The sequence below is a fragment of the Onychostruthus taczanowskii genome, unplaced genomic scaffold, assembly GCF_017590055.1.
Source record: "Onychostruthus taczanowskii isolate IOZ18803 unplaced genomic scaffold, ASM1759005v1 scaffold5, whole genome shotgun sequence".
In the NCBI taxonomy this organism is placed as follows: domain Eukaryota; kingdom Metazoa; phylum Chordata; class Aves; order Passeriformes; family Passeridae; genus Onychostruthus; species Onychostruthus taczanowskii.
Window position 1 is genome coordinate 1,293,954 of NW_024502568.1, and position 15,974 is coordinate 1,309,927.

Genomic DNA, 15,974 nt, shown 5'->3' on the forward strand with positions numbered 1-15,974 from the left:
CCCACCTTTGTTTGTCCTCTTTGTGAAAGGGACTAAGGCATGACAAAATTTGAACTTGGTTTATTCTACATTAAGATAAAAATGCATCTAAAGATATTACTGTTGTCTACTAAACATGCAATTACAGGACAAGTAATAAAGTCTATGCAACAGAGTAATTTTGAGAGGCAGGAGGACTAAGAAGAGTCTGGATCCTGTTCATATGAGCTAATTCAGAGGTTTCCAGACAAGTTTTTAATTTTTAAGTTTTTAATTTACTTTAGTGCCTCTGGCTTTCATTTAAGATGGAGGACAATACTTAGCCCATCCCTAGAAGAGGGCTGCTCTATGGGAAGCCTACTTATTTATGTATTATTTTCCCATCCCTAGATTTAAAAAAGCAAAACAGCCAAACAAAGAAAAAAGCCACCAACACTTAAGCAAATAAAAATTCCAATAAACAAAGCCACATACAAAAGAAACCCACCTCAAAACAAAGAAAACCTCAATACATACTATCTAGAACTGCTAAACTTTCCTTACAGAATTTAAAGCAGTAAGAAAAAACTTATTTTCTCTTTTAGTGTTTTTAAGTCAGATTTGTTGGCAACAGTCTTCACTTGCTATCAAACCTTCTATAAATTACATTGAAAATACTGATTTTCTCTTCCACATGACTTCTACTACCTACATCCTGTGAAAATTTGGATCAAGGATCAGCCTCCTTCGCTGTAAAAAAGTCAAGGGATTGGGGTAGATATAGCATGTGGACACAGCAGAGTTGGTCTGTGTTTCCCTTCCCAAAAGTTTTATGCTTTGCTCAGCACAAAGCCCAGTAACCACTTTCAACCAAATCTCACTCCTCAGTACCTCCTCATCACTGCTGAACAATAAGCTGGAAGCTTTCTTGAGACGCCCTGACTGTTTTGCTCTCTCTTCTGGGGGCTTTTCCTGGTGCTTCTTGGCAGGTCCCACACCAAAGAGATCCTTAAAACAACATAAAATATAGTATTATAAAAAATCAAAAGCCAAAGCCACAATGAAAAGCTCATTGAGAAGTCATCAGCACACAAGATACTGTTGTCATCCACTTCTCATGTAAGTAGGATACAGAAATGGTGTTTTTTGAAGATAATTTCAAGTTTAACACCATATTCTCTTACAAGGAATTCTACACATACAGCATTTGATGGCCTGTTAGCACATAGCCTGGCTCACAGATTCTCCATCACAAGATGTGACCAGCAGCTAAAAACTACCACTTGGCAATTCTGAAGTACAGCAGCCAACACAATGGGCCACTGTCTCTAAACCGTATAATGAAATGGAGAATGAATCCTATTCTGAAGACAGGCATTAAGTGAGCTAAACAACTACTGCTGGGTAAAAAGATTAAAAAAGCACACCTTAATTCAAATTTTTTAAGGTTTCTTGCATAAACTTGTGTTCTGACCTCTGTTTCCATACTAGCAGTCACGATTCTTACACATTAAAGAGTGATAAAAAAGGAATTCAACAGCCATGACAAGAGAAGCAACAAGTCAGTCATGTGACAGATACCACAGGTTTAAGATAAAACAGCTTCTTGAAGCTCATATTTGTTCTACTGCTCAGGTTCTCTAGTCATATCAGTCAGAGGGATAATATCCTTCATGCTTAGGTCCAGAGGTGAAATGCACTGACTATCAACTACTTAAAAGACCTCAAGCACTTGCAGGATTCCCCACTCCCACTCTTCTCCACAGTGCTGTCCACATGCTCAGAACTGCTGCACAATGCAAGAGAAATTTAGTGCTCCATTTGCAAGTCCAGTGTTGTAAATTTCTGAATATTTCCTGCTGCTTTTGCAACAGCCTGTGCAGGTGGCTTCCCCCACACAAGCAGTATCAGGAAATGGTACTTACCTCTTCATCATCATCAAATAAGGAAAGTGGAGCTTTTGTCATGGACTTGCTGGTGGGGAGAGATGTAGCTTTGGACTTCACAGGTTTACTTGATGAAAACAAATCCTGTGCAAACCAAAGAAATGTCACTTTGCAAAGCAAGGCCATATGTTTAAGAACTCTAAAGGGGATATTCATATTTTTCCTTATAAAAAAATATGTTTAGAATGTCTGTGAAGTAGTGGATGCCTTATCTGATGTACCAATCACTTCCAACTGCACAGGGATTTTCCTCATCTTTGCAGGTTAATTGCTAGCTGAAAGCCAAAATGAAACATATGCAGTCTTTAACGATTCTTACTCTTAATTTGCTGCTCCTTCCTGTCTTCAGGCTTTTAATTTATGCCTGTGTGTACCACTAATGTTTAACCCCCTGAAGACAGGGAAAACAATCAGCTTTCACTCTTGGAGCAAGAAGGAACTTTGAGAACAGCTGAGAGTACGTGCATGTACGTCAGATTTCCCAATACTACAAAATGCATAAAGAGTCCCCAGGTACGAGTGGATTGAAGTCAGGATGACTGAGATTCCAAGGATTTCTGTAGGGATTCTCTGTAAGAATTCCTCAAAGAAATACTCACTTCAGCATCCTCCTCATCAGAGAAAAGGCCCCTCTGTTTTCTTGGAGGCGTTTCAGACAAAGGCTTGAAGTCCTCACCTGAAGACAGTTGACTCTTTAGGACAAAAAAGACTGCATCAGCACCCATTTAGATTCAGAGTGGGCTGACACATCTTTTTGCAGTAGCCAGGATGGGGCGTGACAAGGACCCAGAAGTTATTTTATACCTCATGTCATTGCTGGGGACAGGGGGAAGGGAATCTCTTCCAGGGAGAAGCATTCTCTCTGAGGCAGCTCAGTGTGGCAGAAGCAGAGGGACCATTTGCCTCTTTTTTGTACCTTCTGTCATCAGCATTGCTGCTGTTGCTGTTTGCTTTCTTATCTCTTTGCTGTTTCAAGTAAATTGGTTTCATCTCAACCCCTGATCTTTACCTTTTGTGCCTTGAATTCCCCTTTTCAGCCCTCCCCAGGGAGAGAGGGGCGGGCACTAAACTGGGAAGTACCTTTCCTAAATGGTGACAGATCCCCAGATCCCTGCTAAGAGGAAAGCTGATGGCAAAATCCCAGCAGCTGAAGGGACAGAAGCCAAGCTTGTCACCCGTGGGCTGAAGTCCAAAACTCATGTGCTATTCACAAGTGACTTGCAGGTCTTACCACAGGCCTCCTCTCTGCCACACCACCCTTCTCAGCAGAAGAATGTATGCAGCAACTCATGCCAGCCCTCAGAAGCTAAAGCAAAATGTTTCTTTTAATGAGCTGTGTTTCATAAAGGACAAGGGCAGTTTGTGCCAGCCATCATTTCCTGTATTACCACAGCACAGCCCCAGCCTGCCACCAGCTATATTGCCATTAAACTTAGAACAATCCCAGACCCAAGCACTACTGTCATAAAGCTGGGAATATAAAACAGCCCTCTCTTCCTGACTGAGCGGGAGGGGTGCTGCTGAATCAGTCATCATCCGCTTCCCTAGGAAAGCCCAGTGCTGTGAGATCCCTCTCACTACTCCTGCTTCACTGAGCATGGATTCTCTTGCACTGCAGCAGAACTAGAAGCTGGCTTTGGCCCCTGTGCTCAGGTGCTTCTCATAGGACAATGTGGAGAAGGTGCTACAGCAATTTGCATTAGATATCCCCAGCACTGTACCTCTCAGTTCAGAGGGGAGAAGAGTCCCTGCAGCTAATTATGTTCAAATACTCATTGGATGAAACGTATAAAATGAGTATTTACAGTATCTACTACAGAAACAAAGAGCATTACTACTTTCCTGAAGGTACTGTTCTGAAAGTGGAGTGGGTATTAGGAGGTTCTCCTAACTCTCTCACATAAATATGCATGTGCTCAGTATCATGTTCAGAGCTTTCTACAACTCAGAGGAGTTTTCAGCTGAAAAAAATTAAACACCCCAAGTTTTGTAAATGCTTAGGTAGAACCTCCTCTCCCCTAATACACACAAGCTGTAGGTTACCAGTTAAGTTGCTGTCAGTGGCTGGTGGAAAAGCAGACAGTTTCTGCAGCACAGAACTGTGACACCAAAGGTTTGCAACTCAGGCTGGTTTCATTTCAGCCATGAAATTCATAAACATTTTTTATTATCAGAAGCTTTTAATTTTGCTCTCATTTAAATACTGCCTTAATAAGATTCTTTCAATCAATGCCCACACAAATAAAAATCTCAAATAAACCCAATGTTTAAAAGGCAAAAGGCATTTAAGGACCACTGAAGCACTAAATTATGGAAGACCCTATGAACCTAGACCTATTTCATAAATATATCACTTTCATAGTGTTATATATAGAGACTGCTTCAACTGCACTAGAAACTCTTCCTAAAACCTCAGCTAAACAATTTATATGCCATTACCTTTTTTTCCACAATTGCCTCCCTATGGCTTTCCATTTCTTTAGTTGTGCCAGCAACCACAGACGGAATGGCAGGTTTCTCCTGGAATAAATCACCTTCTTCATCATCTTCAAATAGGTCAGCTGTGGACTTGACTACGTAAAGAGACAAAACCAACAGGGAATGAGGAATACAGTACAGAAGATAAGAGTCTCAAAAGATACCGTACTGTTTAACGATGACCAACATCTGAAGTCTTTGAGAGAAAAAGCCAGAGAAGATCCCAAAGTGAAACACCACTTACCTGAAAGCACTGGTGACAGAATATGCAGTGAAGCAACTGAGCCAGCTGGCACCTCTAAAGGCAGTGTTTTGTATTGGCTTAGCACAGGCCTAGACCCTGCTAATAGGGAATGCTGAGCTCAAAGAGTCAAGGCTGTGTGAATAAAGCCTGTACCAATTCCCTGACTCAAGTCCAGATACTGCTCTAGTGGTAGAAGGAGCATGCTTAGAGAGAAGTCAGGGGAGAGCATGTACAAACCAACCAGCCCCATGTCACTCTGATGAAAAGAATTACCAATGACAAAAAACCCCTCTACAACAGAACACCAAAAATCAACCAAAACCACCATCTCCCAAAACCCAAGCAGAAGTCACAGTGACGAAGGTCTGAATTTTATAACCCACTGGTTCCTACCAGTTTGAATTTTGATGACCTTCAGTGTTTAATCTTTCACCACAAACATTTAGAGGTACCTGGATCTGGAGGCTTTTTAGTTGCTTCCACAAAGAAGTCATCATCATCATCATTATCAAATAGAACAACTTTCCCAGGTTGTTTTGGAGTTTTCTCTGTGCTCCGTGCTGCAGATTTCTTGTCTTTTTCCCCAATTACAGTGGAACTAAACACACCATTTCCTCCTGCAGGTCAGATGGGGGCAGAATAAAAATCAAAATAACATTTCCAGAGTTACCAAAAAGCTGAATTGCCATAGTAAGTGACATCAGGTATAATTTCCATCTTAGCAACTTTTAAGGCGCTCCTGCAACAGTGCCACATCAAAAGCATTAGCTAGACACATTCTGATAAAGCCAAGTCACACACAGCCCCTCACGCTCACTGCAGCCACTTCTTCCTCAAACCTGCTCATCTTCCCTAGGAACAGCAGCCAGTGAGTATTTCTAGGGAAGCCATGAGCTTCCCTAGGAACAGCTCATCTTTCCAGGAACAGAGCTAGAAGACTCAGTAGTCCCACATTGCTGCCCCTGTGGACTTCCCAAACCAGAATCCTACTCTACTGACTAGTACAGTGCAGCACTGTGGCCCAATAACATGGTGCTGTGCCTGGGGAGAAGGAAGGACAGGTGACTGAGTTGTCCCCAGGAGGCACACTGGCCATGCGAGCCCAGCAGCCGTGCTGCAGTACGAGGCTGGCTTTGGCCACGAGATCCCTGCACGCACCAGCTATGGCAGCAATTGACTAGAGCCAGCCAGAGCAACTGCTCCTTCTGCCGCTGTGTAGAAATGTCCAGCCTCAGTGCTGAGAGCATGACCATCTGCAAACACTCCTAATGGCCTCAGCCTGTCTTTTGGCTTCACAGATGCTTGGAAATGAGACAGAGGTGGGGAGATACTTGAATGAAAGTTCGACAGAAAGTAGAACAACTGCTATTTGGTTAAGTCAGCAGACCTCATAAATTTTGATCGGCAGCAGGTTCTTATTAATTATGCAATTATAAAGTTCCTTAGGATTGACAGGAATACAGCCACAAAATTTGGTTATTTATTAAAGATTATTGAGTTCCTAAACAAACTGTTCACTGGAATAGCAAAGGAGCCTCAATCTTGGCTTTTCTCTGGTGACTTCAGCCTGTCTACAAGTTATTGGGAGGGAGCAACTAAAGAATAAACTCACTGCTTATACAACAGTACCTCCAGGAAGAAAGGGTAAAAAAATCCCACACATCTGCTATTTTGAACTCTGCTACTGAGTTTTACAATTATGTAGAAGTCCCATTGTTGATATATATCTTTGACCCTGGTCGGTATTTATGTACTTCCTCCTCTAAAAATTATGCTGAGGTCACAGTTAACTGAAGCCAGTCTTAAAATAGACCTTTAAGAAAGGCCAAAACTTAAAATTCAGGTACCTCAGTCAAGTGAAGAGCCTGCATACTGACAGCAATCTTTGTCAGTAAATTCAAAAACAACTGGTGACATGTTTCTTTTCATTGATCAGCTTGGATTCTGATAAGAAAAAGAGATCTTAGTACAATTTTTTATTTTTAGCTCCAAGTTATAGATCTGGTTCTTCCCCATGTATTCAGATCCTCCTAATCAAAACCAGAAAAACAAGACTGGTCTTAACACAGGAACTTAATGTTTAAACTGTTCTTCTGCTAACCCAAGGCAATATAATAAAATGTGAAAGAACAAAATGCAGTTCCTTCTCAGGCTACAGGTGGAAGCTGTGACTGCATGCACAGCAGAATTAAGCTGCATAATATCAGCTGAAGTGACACACATTCTTAAAAGTTCAGAGCACAACACTTGAAGCTGACAGCTGCTAATATCTGCCATCAGTGACACCTACCTTCAGAGCTCCTCCAGAATCTGATATTATCCACAAAACATGCTGCAGTTTAGGCTTAGCATGGTAGAAGCATCTGTATTTGTCATTAAGCACATGATCAAGCAATGCAGTGCTGCTGTATTTGGATAGTTTTTTCTTTAAAACCTCAGCAGTAGGTTTTAAAGAAAACAGCATTTTGTGCATGAAGCTATTGAATTATTGGCTATTGAATAAATCATACCTGGAAACAGAAATACTGCACCTGCAGGAACTTTCTTTAAGGACTTTGTACAGGATGCTGAAATCATAGGAAGTACAATACAAATGGATGCACTTATTTTATGCTGTCAAAGCCTTCAGAACTTTACCACAGAAAGAGGAATCCAAGAAGTTGTCTGAGCTGCTTTTTATTTCTTAACAGCTCAGAACCCTTTACACATTCTTCTTGAACTTCTGGGCTTTTGCAATTATACGTAACAGTCCATTTTTTTTCCATTTAAACTCCAGAAAGCAGCTCTACTACACTGAAGCTTACAAACACATTACAAGTTTACATACACCATTATTTACAATAGTTCACATTCACACACTCTAAACCACTTCAACACAATACATTCAAAACAAAATGGCTCAGTCTCATATATGAGACATAATGGCTCAGTCACATATCTGAAAATTCATCAAATACAGTGCTTCAATAAAAGCTCTGCAATACAGAATTGTATTGCACAGGCCTTAAGGGTCAGAGTCCTTAAGGGTCTTGATAAGCACCTAATGGGAAACTCATGTGAATTAATCTGCAAGAAGAAATCTCTGCTCCTCTCAAACCCACAAGTGTGGATCCTGCAGAGTACACCTGAGAAGCAGGAACCCAGCACACAGAGAGCTCTGCCAACAGCAGTAAGGATATCCTTTCAGCTCTAGGAGAGCAGGTGTGTGTAACACATCATAGCAAACACACACACATAAAATTCAACACAGCTGTTCTCTATTGAGACTGGTGAGAAGAGACTTGCTCTGTAATTGCTACACCAGGCTCTCTAGTTTGGGAACAAATGGCCTAGCTGCTAGCAGTAATAAATCACAGCATAGACAGGACTACAGGAGGCAACTGTTGGTTCTTACCTTCACTTACTGGGACTCTCTCCTCTCTCTCTTTTGATTCTTCCCCTTTTGGTGCTTCAGCAAAAAGATCACTCTGCTCATAGATGAAAATGCAAAGAGGGGGAAGTGGTGAATTTATTTTTGTAGGAAATTACAGATGCTGATTTTTCCATACTGAATGTTCACTTCTAAGCCAAGACAGAGAAGGTAATTACGACTCCTTCCTCAAAAGGATGTCTGCAAATACAGACTTAAACCTAGGTACTCAAGTGTTAACTTGAGCGCATACATTCAGAAAAGCAGCACTCTTCTAAAATTTAATTTAATGATCTGTTTGCTGAAAAGAAGGAATGACCTTTTATTTGCACATCTTCAAGGACTTACACTAATTAATCCACAGATGGTTAGGTCCTGACTATACCCTTCTAAGCTTTCCTACTGAAGTTTATACAGTAAGGTTTGTGGGAAAAATTCAGATCAGGGCAAGCATAAAAGTACTCCTGAACTTCATGTGGATAAAACATATGTGCAGGGAAATACATTACAGCTCAAAAACACTGCAGAACACTCCCACTGTTGTTCCTGTGTTCAGGTTGCAGTGCCCTGTACCAATCTCCAACAATATACAGAGCCTGAACCACACTTGAATCTCTCAGCAGCACTACTGCAGAAGAGAGGACATCGTACCAAGGGGAACCTAAGTATGTCACTTGTGTAGTTCTTCCCCACTGAAAAGCTATGCTACTCCACAATATTACCGAGCAACAAAATGCTGTTTGTCCTCTCTGTCTTCCACAGGTGGGGATTTTTAAGGATCTTTTGTTTTGTTTTTAAAAGGGGGAAACACTCAGTTTCTACTATCTGCAGCATTCTCACCTCTTCATCATCAAAGAGGCCTGTTCCACCACTGAAGAGGCCACCCCTTGAACCAAATGGTGTGAAGTCCTCATCAGTCAGTTTAGGAGGCTTGAAGATGTCATCATCTTCATCTAGAAAGTATAAGAGACACGAGCTTTGGTAAGACTGATCAAGTTTCAGGAAAGGCAATTAGAGTCAACCAAAATAAAAACTGCTTTGGTTCCATCTGCTCTCATGAACATGACACAGAGAGAAGCTGCTGAAGACAGACTGGGTTGTGCGGTTGCTGCAGAAGGCCACATTAAAGGAAGAACTCTCATTGTTTCCAGCCTTCTTTACATGCACATCACAACCTAGATTTGTTTACATATTCACCTTGAAGGATGAAGGATGTTACATATTCACCACCCAGCTTCTACAGCAAAAGCCATGACTTCTATAGCAAAAGCCATGACTTCTGAAGTGTTATCTTACAGTCCAGCCCAAAATTCAAAAGCAAGAGAGAAGGATATCCTACCATCTGATGGAACTCTAACTTCCTTCTTCTCTTTTGGGGTTTTCCTTGTTTTGGTCTCTGATGACACGGCTTTAAGAAGAAAGTTTCAATGAAAAACTAGTCCATCTTTTCTTACAGTCTGAGATCAATCTATAGCAAAAAAAGAATCTAAAAAAACAACAAACCAAGCTGACCTCTGTGCTTTCATATGAATTAGCCTGATGAATCAATTCTACGAAATACAGTTTCTAAAACTAGTGCTTAAAATTTTAACAGAATCATTCTGTCAGGTATTAGGGGTTCAACACAATTGTCTACATGCAGACCAGCGTCACCTGAGGTGTCAGAAGGCAACACAGCTTTGCACAGGTTCCACACCATTGCAGAACCTCTGAGCATCTCAAATGGCTCCAGATGTATTATTGCCTTCATTCAGCCACCAAAAGCAAAGCCAGAGTTTTATCTCCTCTGGCCTTACAAGGTTACTTCAATGACTGGAAGATTTCCCTGTAACTGAACAGGTTAAATTGGTAGGTTTTATACTCTTGATATCAACAGACCTAGTTTGAACTGTGCAAGAATGTACACATAGCTCTTGTCTGTTCATCTTCTCAATATTACAGGCCAACAGCAGCCTCACAAGCACTTGCCAACTCAACTTCAGCTAGCTATCTTCAACTGCTGCTTTGCTGCAAGACTAAATTACTTGAGATGTTTCTGCCTTTGAAAGCAATACAAAAGTAAATGCATTATTTAGCCTAAAATATCATAGGTGACAGTAGCAAGGAAAACTTCCTCAGAACACTGAATTTAAGCCACAAAGAAAACAAACAATTCCCACCACATGAAAACACCAATCTACTGCTTGAGGTGTTTCTAGTGTAGAGCTCACAGAAAGACCACAGTGACCAGTGGCTTCCATAAACTTACCTGAAACAGGAAAAAGCACGTGTGGTCAAACATGCAGAGGGAGAATCAGACTGGAAAGTAAACAATTCCAACATTGTGTGTTTTGAGAGTGACCTGTCTCACCTGAAAGCAATGTGTTTCCTACTATAACTCTCAGTGAATTCCAATTCAGTCCTCTGAGTTATAGGCAAAGAATTACTCAGAGCACAAAACAGTGTCTGCAATTCCTCTGGTCATGCTTTTACCTAGTAGATGTTCAAGTAACAGACCTGTGTAACTTCATGTATTGTTACCCACAATCTCCTGTCCCACACTTTCACAAGTCCTCCATTACTGCACAGACACTTTTCAAAACTTGGGAGGTAACTCACACGAACACTCTTCATCCTGTCTGACTGGCACTTCTCCTTTGATTCGGGCTGCCAGCTCATCTGCAAATGATGTTGGCCTCTTCTTTTTCTGAGCAGCAGGGACAAATAACAGCAGATCCAGTTAGCAACTTGACGCAATTACAATTATAAATACTGTATTCTATAGCCTCACTTGTACAGTATCCTGTCTAGACTTTGCCTGAAGCCCTCAGAAGAAGCAATACAGCTTTCTGTTAAGAAAGCAGAGATTAGGCATGCATCAAGAATAAAAAAATCCTCAGAATTTCTAGTCCTGATGAACACACTTTTTAATGTCACCTTGCTTTGTAAGCAAGAGAAACAAAAGGCTTTTACCTCACAAAAATGCAACAATCCATTTCTTAATATTCTTGAAAGACAGCTTTGACACTTTCTTAAGGTGCGAGAATCCCTGAGTTTCAAGGGGTAACACCTTAACAATCTTGTTAAAAGACTACTCAGGATTTTTGGAGGCACTTCCTACAGGATTCCATTCCAGGTACTTGAGAGCTACCACTATAATCACTCTAAGGACAGATTTTTCTTATAGGAAGTTAGATCTCCCACTCCAGGAAGGCAGCAATTACTCACAGGCTTTGTGCTTTCATCTAAGTCTCCATCTTCGTCTTCCTCTTTTTCAGAGTCAAAGAGATCACAGCCATCATCATCATCTTCATCACTCATCTGGGCTATCCTCTAAAAATCAATTAATATCCTGTTCACTTACAAAACAAGCACAAAACTACATCTCCTTAGATAAAATATTCAAATCAAACTTACAAAAAGGATGAGAACTTAGAGCCAATTTGGAGTACTTCAAAGCTTTTGAAAGGTAAAGAAGGAGTGCTTCTAGCTCCAAGTGAGTTGCTGCATTCTCTAGCACACCCCAACCCTGTGCCCTGTTACTGAATGCTGCAACTGAGGACACAAAGGCTCCCCTCACAAGGTGTGTACCACTACCATACACAAACTAAAGACCTTGGTATTTAGTCTTAGCACAAGAACACTGTGTTAAGTGTTCCCTAGTGTTCCTTGATCAGCTAGTAAAAAATTGTATCATCTTGCTCTGTCCTTAGGGTGCACAGCAGAATGAGAGACACTACATGCTCACATCCTGGTTTCAGCCACATCAATAAGAGGGTGAAAAAGATGAAGTGAACTGGATGAGAGCTGGGGGTTGGCACAGGCAAGCGCCCAGAACTGAACTAAATCACCAACAACACAAAGATAATTGCTCATCTTAAAATATATCAGGCATACAAAGCTACCCTATGAAGGTCAGCTTAAAGTAACATCTGAGTGTTTTTGCAACACAGTTTTACTAATAAGTAGATTAAATAAGGGTTGCTTTTTGCAACATTGCTCTTTTTGCAATATATCATGCCAGACTGAGGATCCCCACCTAAAAGTCTTTTGCAGTAGCACATCAAAATATGGTAGGAGTCCTTCTTCTAAAACCAATTACTAAAGTCAGGCTTGAATTTTTCCATCTTAACATTTCTCTTCCCTCCTCATTCATTATCCAAATGGATATGCTGTTCAAATATCTAATATTGTTCACATCTTTGATTCCAAGTAATACTCAAACTGTATTGTTCCTTGCCTCCTGCATAGCAAGATTAGATTTTTAATTATAAACCAAATAAACCCACAGAAGCCTAGTTTTCCTTGGGTAAATTCTTTGAACTCCCATGTCTCCCAAGCTATTCCTGAGGAAAACACGTATCAGGCAATACCATCCCACACAGGCTCTGTATCTAATGACAGCTTGCAAGCATGTCTTTAAGCCCAACCCAGGTTCATTTTCAGAACATGGTGCCACCATCTGCTCAGGACCTTCCCATAAAAACTCATACAAATCAGGCCTCAAAGTTGCTAATAATCAGCTGTCTAGAGCTCTCATCTGCTCTTTCATGCATGCTCACTGTGTCACAAATGTGAATTCTTTCAGGTATGTACCAGAGTGTTTAACCATACCGTCTTTTGGTCGTCTTCACTAGGGTTTCCAAATTCATCATCTGATTCCTGTAACATAAGAGACCCAGAGACAAATATCACACACTACTTCATCCAGTAGTTAAGGGAGAGGGCTCAGAAACTCTGAACTTGCTGAAGTTTGGACATTCAGATCTCCTCACCATGATCTGACCAAGAAATTGCTCCCCCACTGCTGACCATCTGTACAACAGGAGCTCTCTATAAAGTCATTAATTCAGCAAAGACAGCAGGCTCCATTGTGACAGCATCCAACTAACTCAAAAGGGATTTCACTTTAAGTGAGCAAAGACACCAAAAGCAAACACCTCAGGAGAAAGGGATTGCTTCCATAGCACAGTTACAAAGCAGGGACATCCCAGCCAAAGTGGGGAAAACATATGAGAAACTGATATTCCAGTGCAGCAGATTTATGAGGCTAAGCCTGGAGATCAGTCCATTAAAGCTTTAAACTTGTTCAACTTGTTCCTGTCAGTCTCCATCCCATTCTTTGTAACTGTAATTTACAGATTTGCATTCCTATAAATGCAATTCTTGATAAGAATCTGATTTGCTTCACAAAATTAAATTAGAGTGGAATAAAACACTTCAGTTTCAAGTGTTCTACTTTAATAACAGCTAGAGCCAATACCTCATAAATGCTCCTCTGGGAAGCTGCAGAGGAAACCACTGCATAAGAACAATATCAAAGTATATTTATCACAACCAACACAGGGAAAAAACATCGTGCAGTATTATCTTGAGAGCCAACATCAAAAAGCAAGATAGTCAATGGCCTCACATGCAAGGAATGCTGGTGCTTGCCACTTACCTCCTCATCCTTCTCTTCACTGTCAATTACACTTCCACGATCGCTATCTACTGATCCTTCTAATGTAAATGGAAACAAAAAAGTTAACATCAGACACAGAACAATGTAGTCACCATCTAAGCCACCTAAAGACTCTGTGAAGAAAACTAAAATTCAGGTGGGTAGAAAGTGGCTTGAGAGAGCTTTGGAAGCTGATGAAATTTTAACACCTTGCATTTCCAATACACAAAGCACAAGTAACTGAGAAGTTACTGCTTTGTATACTGGAAACGTGGTTGTTACAGCATGATGAACATTTTTTTCCCCAGCTAATTACAGCCCGCATCTAACCATGAAAGAACAGCATACAGGATAACCAAAGCAGTGATTTAAAACAGTCAAAAATCTTGGATTAGGAACTAATTACTTGCATAGAAATTAAAGATAATTTCAGCATATACCTTCACTAGAGAGATCTCCAAGGCCAACATCATCCTGTTCCATAAACTGCTGAGAGCCAATCAAGTAAGGTAAAGGTCTGTCAATATAGAGATCCTGGAAAGAGACAACATCAGGTCTTTCTGACATCTTCGAACAACCCTACATGGCTGACAAAGACAGAAGTCTTACATCCCTTGTTTTAACTCAAGGAAGACACAAGCTTGTCCCAAGTCCCACCAAACATATGCTTCAAGTCAACATACAACTGGGTGGGCTAGCTGAGGTTTATTCCTCTCAACACTGCCAACCAAAGTGGCTACTTCTATTTGTGTAGTCCCAACTTGTTTTCTATATGCCATCTAACAGAAGAATATCCTTGCAAAGACCTATAGGCGTGAGTTTTATCCCAAAACCTGGACCCTGGATTTTTAATTACTGGGATAGTAAAAATAACCTATAAAGATATGGTTTGTACCTAAAAAGCACAAAATTTATATGTCCCACTCCCACACAGAACTGAGGCTTTCCCTGTGAAGTTCATTCCATTAAACTAACTTTAAGATGCCATACCTTAATGCTAACCTAACTGCAAGACAGGCAGGTTACAAAAGGAGTAGCTCAGCAGAGAGCACTACTTCAGATGGAGTCATCAAATCCTCTTTTTAGGTAACAGGTTCAGGTAACATCAGTTTTACACTAAGGCAGTAATACAGCTGACAAGCAAAGAGCAAGTCCAAGAAAGCAAAACAAACCCAGCAAGAACAGGTCCCTGTACCTTTGGCTCAAGTATCAGTTCCACTCTTTCGTTACTTTCTTCCTCTTCTGAGTCAGAGTTCCCTGCTTTGATGTCTAGCTGTTCAAATGCACTGTCCAGAACCTGCAACCCATAATTCACTGCTTCTTGAATTTTTGGGATTAGATCAGCTTCTTTCTGTTCCCGTGTCTTTTCCTTTAGTAACAGAAAAAAACACATGCTCACTGCATTTTACTTAAGACTCAATCTTACCACAACACACACATACAAAATGTTAATTTTAAATTAGCACAATGAAAGCTTTTTCACTATGTGCATTAGAAGGACAATCAGAATTTTTTTTTTTGTTTGACTCAATTAATTTTCATCACTCCAGAAACAGAGATATTCTAAACACCCACACAAGCACAGTATTGTTTTACTTGTGTTCCTAAACTATTATGGGGACATTTATAACATAATATATCTAGACTGTAATATACATACATACATATATATATATACACACATATAAAGCTCTCTGAGTACTTATTCCTAGGAATTATTTCAGTCAGATTCTGCTTCCCCAATTTACTAGCTGTGAATCCAGTACAGATGCCCAAGGCCTTGCTGAAAAAACATGCATAACCACTTGAAAAATCAATATATAAGTCTTGTCTGCTGGATATGGTACTGAGCTTGAGGAGGCCCTAACAGATGACCACACACTGTAGTAGCCTCCAACATCACTGTTAACTTTATGACTGAGTGATATACACTATCCAACAGAGAGACTTCAAGGAGAAAGGAAGGAGTTTGGTTTGTAAGCTGTAAATGTAAGCAAAGCAAGTTTGAAAATGAGAAGGTAGACAATGGCTGCAAACATACTGACAGCACTCAAGGCAGCTGAAATTAACTACCTGTTCTGTTTTGTCTCCAACATCAGCTTTGGGAATAGGCTCTTCCACTTCTTCATCATATACTCTCTGAAAAGTCAAGCAAAATTAATTCATGTAAGAACAATGTACTACTACAGGGGCTAAACCATGGGTACCACCACAAAGTACGCTGTTAATATGTAATTAATTACACATTAGTTCATTACACATTAAAAAAGGAAGCCATGGACGATGTCAAGTACCTTCATGCATTGGGACTGAAGGTACCATTGGCAGCCTCTCAATGACACTGAGGTAATTCAAGTCTGCTAACAGACTAACCTGAACATGATAAAAAATGCACTGTGTTAACCTTCCCCACATAAAGCTGTTCTAGACACCTTCAGAGTGAAACCTATAGTTTACTTAGAGGCTGTCTACTTTCCTTTAGTTTTCTGTCATTTAGTAGCTTTCCTTCCATACTCA

General features: G+C 40.5%; 1 protein-coding gene across 8 annotated transcripts in view; it reads right to left on the bottom strand.

Moving 5' to 3' along the window:
• LOC121341669 (WASH complex subunit 2A-like) overlaps positions 1 to 15,974 on the bottom strand; it is a 35,031-nt gene that overhangs the window by 17,023 nt on the left and 2,034 nt on the right. For 7 of the 8 annotated variants that reach the window (XM_041415406.1, XM_041415401.1, XM_041415405.1 and 4 more), the window contains 16 exons: positions 15,531 to 15,596; positions 14,653 to 14,826; positions 13,898 to 13,991; positions 13,458 to 13,516; positions 12,629 to 12,676; positions 11,243 to 11,347; positions 10,634 to 10,721; positions 9,375 to 9,443; positions 8,876 to 8,988; positions 8,021 to 8,093; positions 7,137 to 7,193; positions 5,079 to 5,243; positions 4,344 to 4,477; positions 2,504 to 2,596; positions 1,884 to 1,988; positions 850 to 966 (listed from right to left, as the gene is read on the bottom strand). In XM_041415406.1, the coding sequence (XP_041271340.1) occupies positions 850 to 966; positions 1,884 to 1,988; positions 2,504 to 2,596; positions 4,344 to 4,477; positions 5,079 to 5,243; positions 7,137 to 7,193; positions 8,021 to 8,093; positions 8,876 to 8,988; positions 9,375 to 9,443; positions 10,634 to 10,721; positions 11,243 to 11,347; positions 12,629 to 12,676; positions 13,458 to 13,516; positions 13,898 to 13,991; positions 14,653 to 14,826; positions 15,531 to 15,596 (1,560 nt within the window). The remainder of the gene's footprint in view (positions 1 to 849; positions 967 to 1,883; positions 1,989 to 2,503; positions 2,597 to 4,343; positions 4,478 to 5,078; positions 5,244 to 7,136; positions 7,194 to 8,020; positions 8,094 to 8,875; positions 8,989 to 9,374; positions 9,444 to 10,633; positions 10,722 to 11,242; positions 11,348 to 12,628; positions 12,677 to 13,457; positions 13,517 to 13,897; positions 13,992 to 14,652; positions 14,827 to 15,530; positions 15,597 to 15,974) is intronic. The other variant, XM_041415403.1, reaches the window with a different exon arrangement.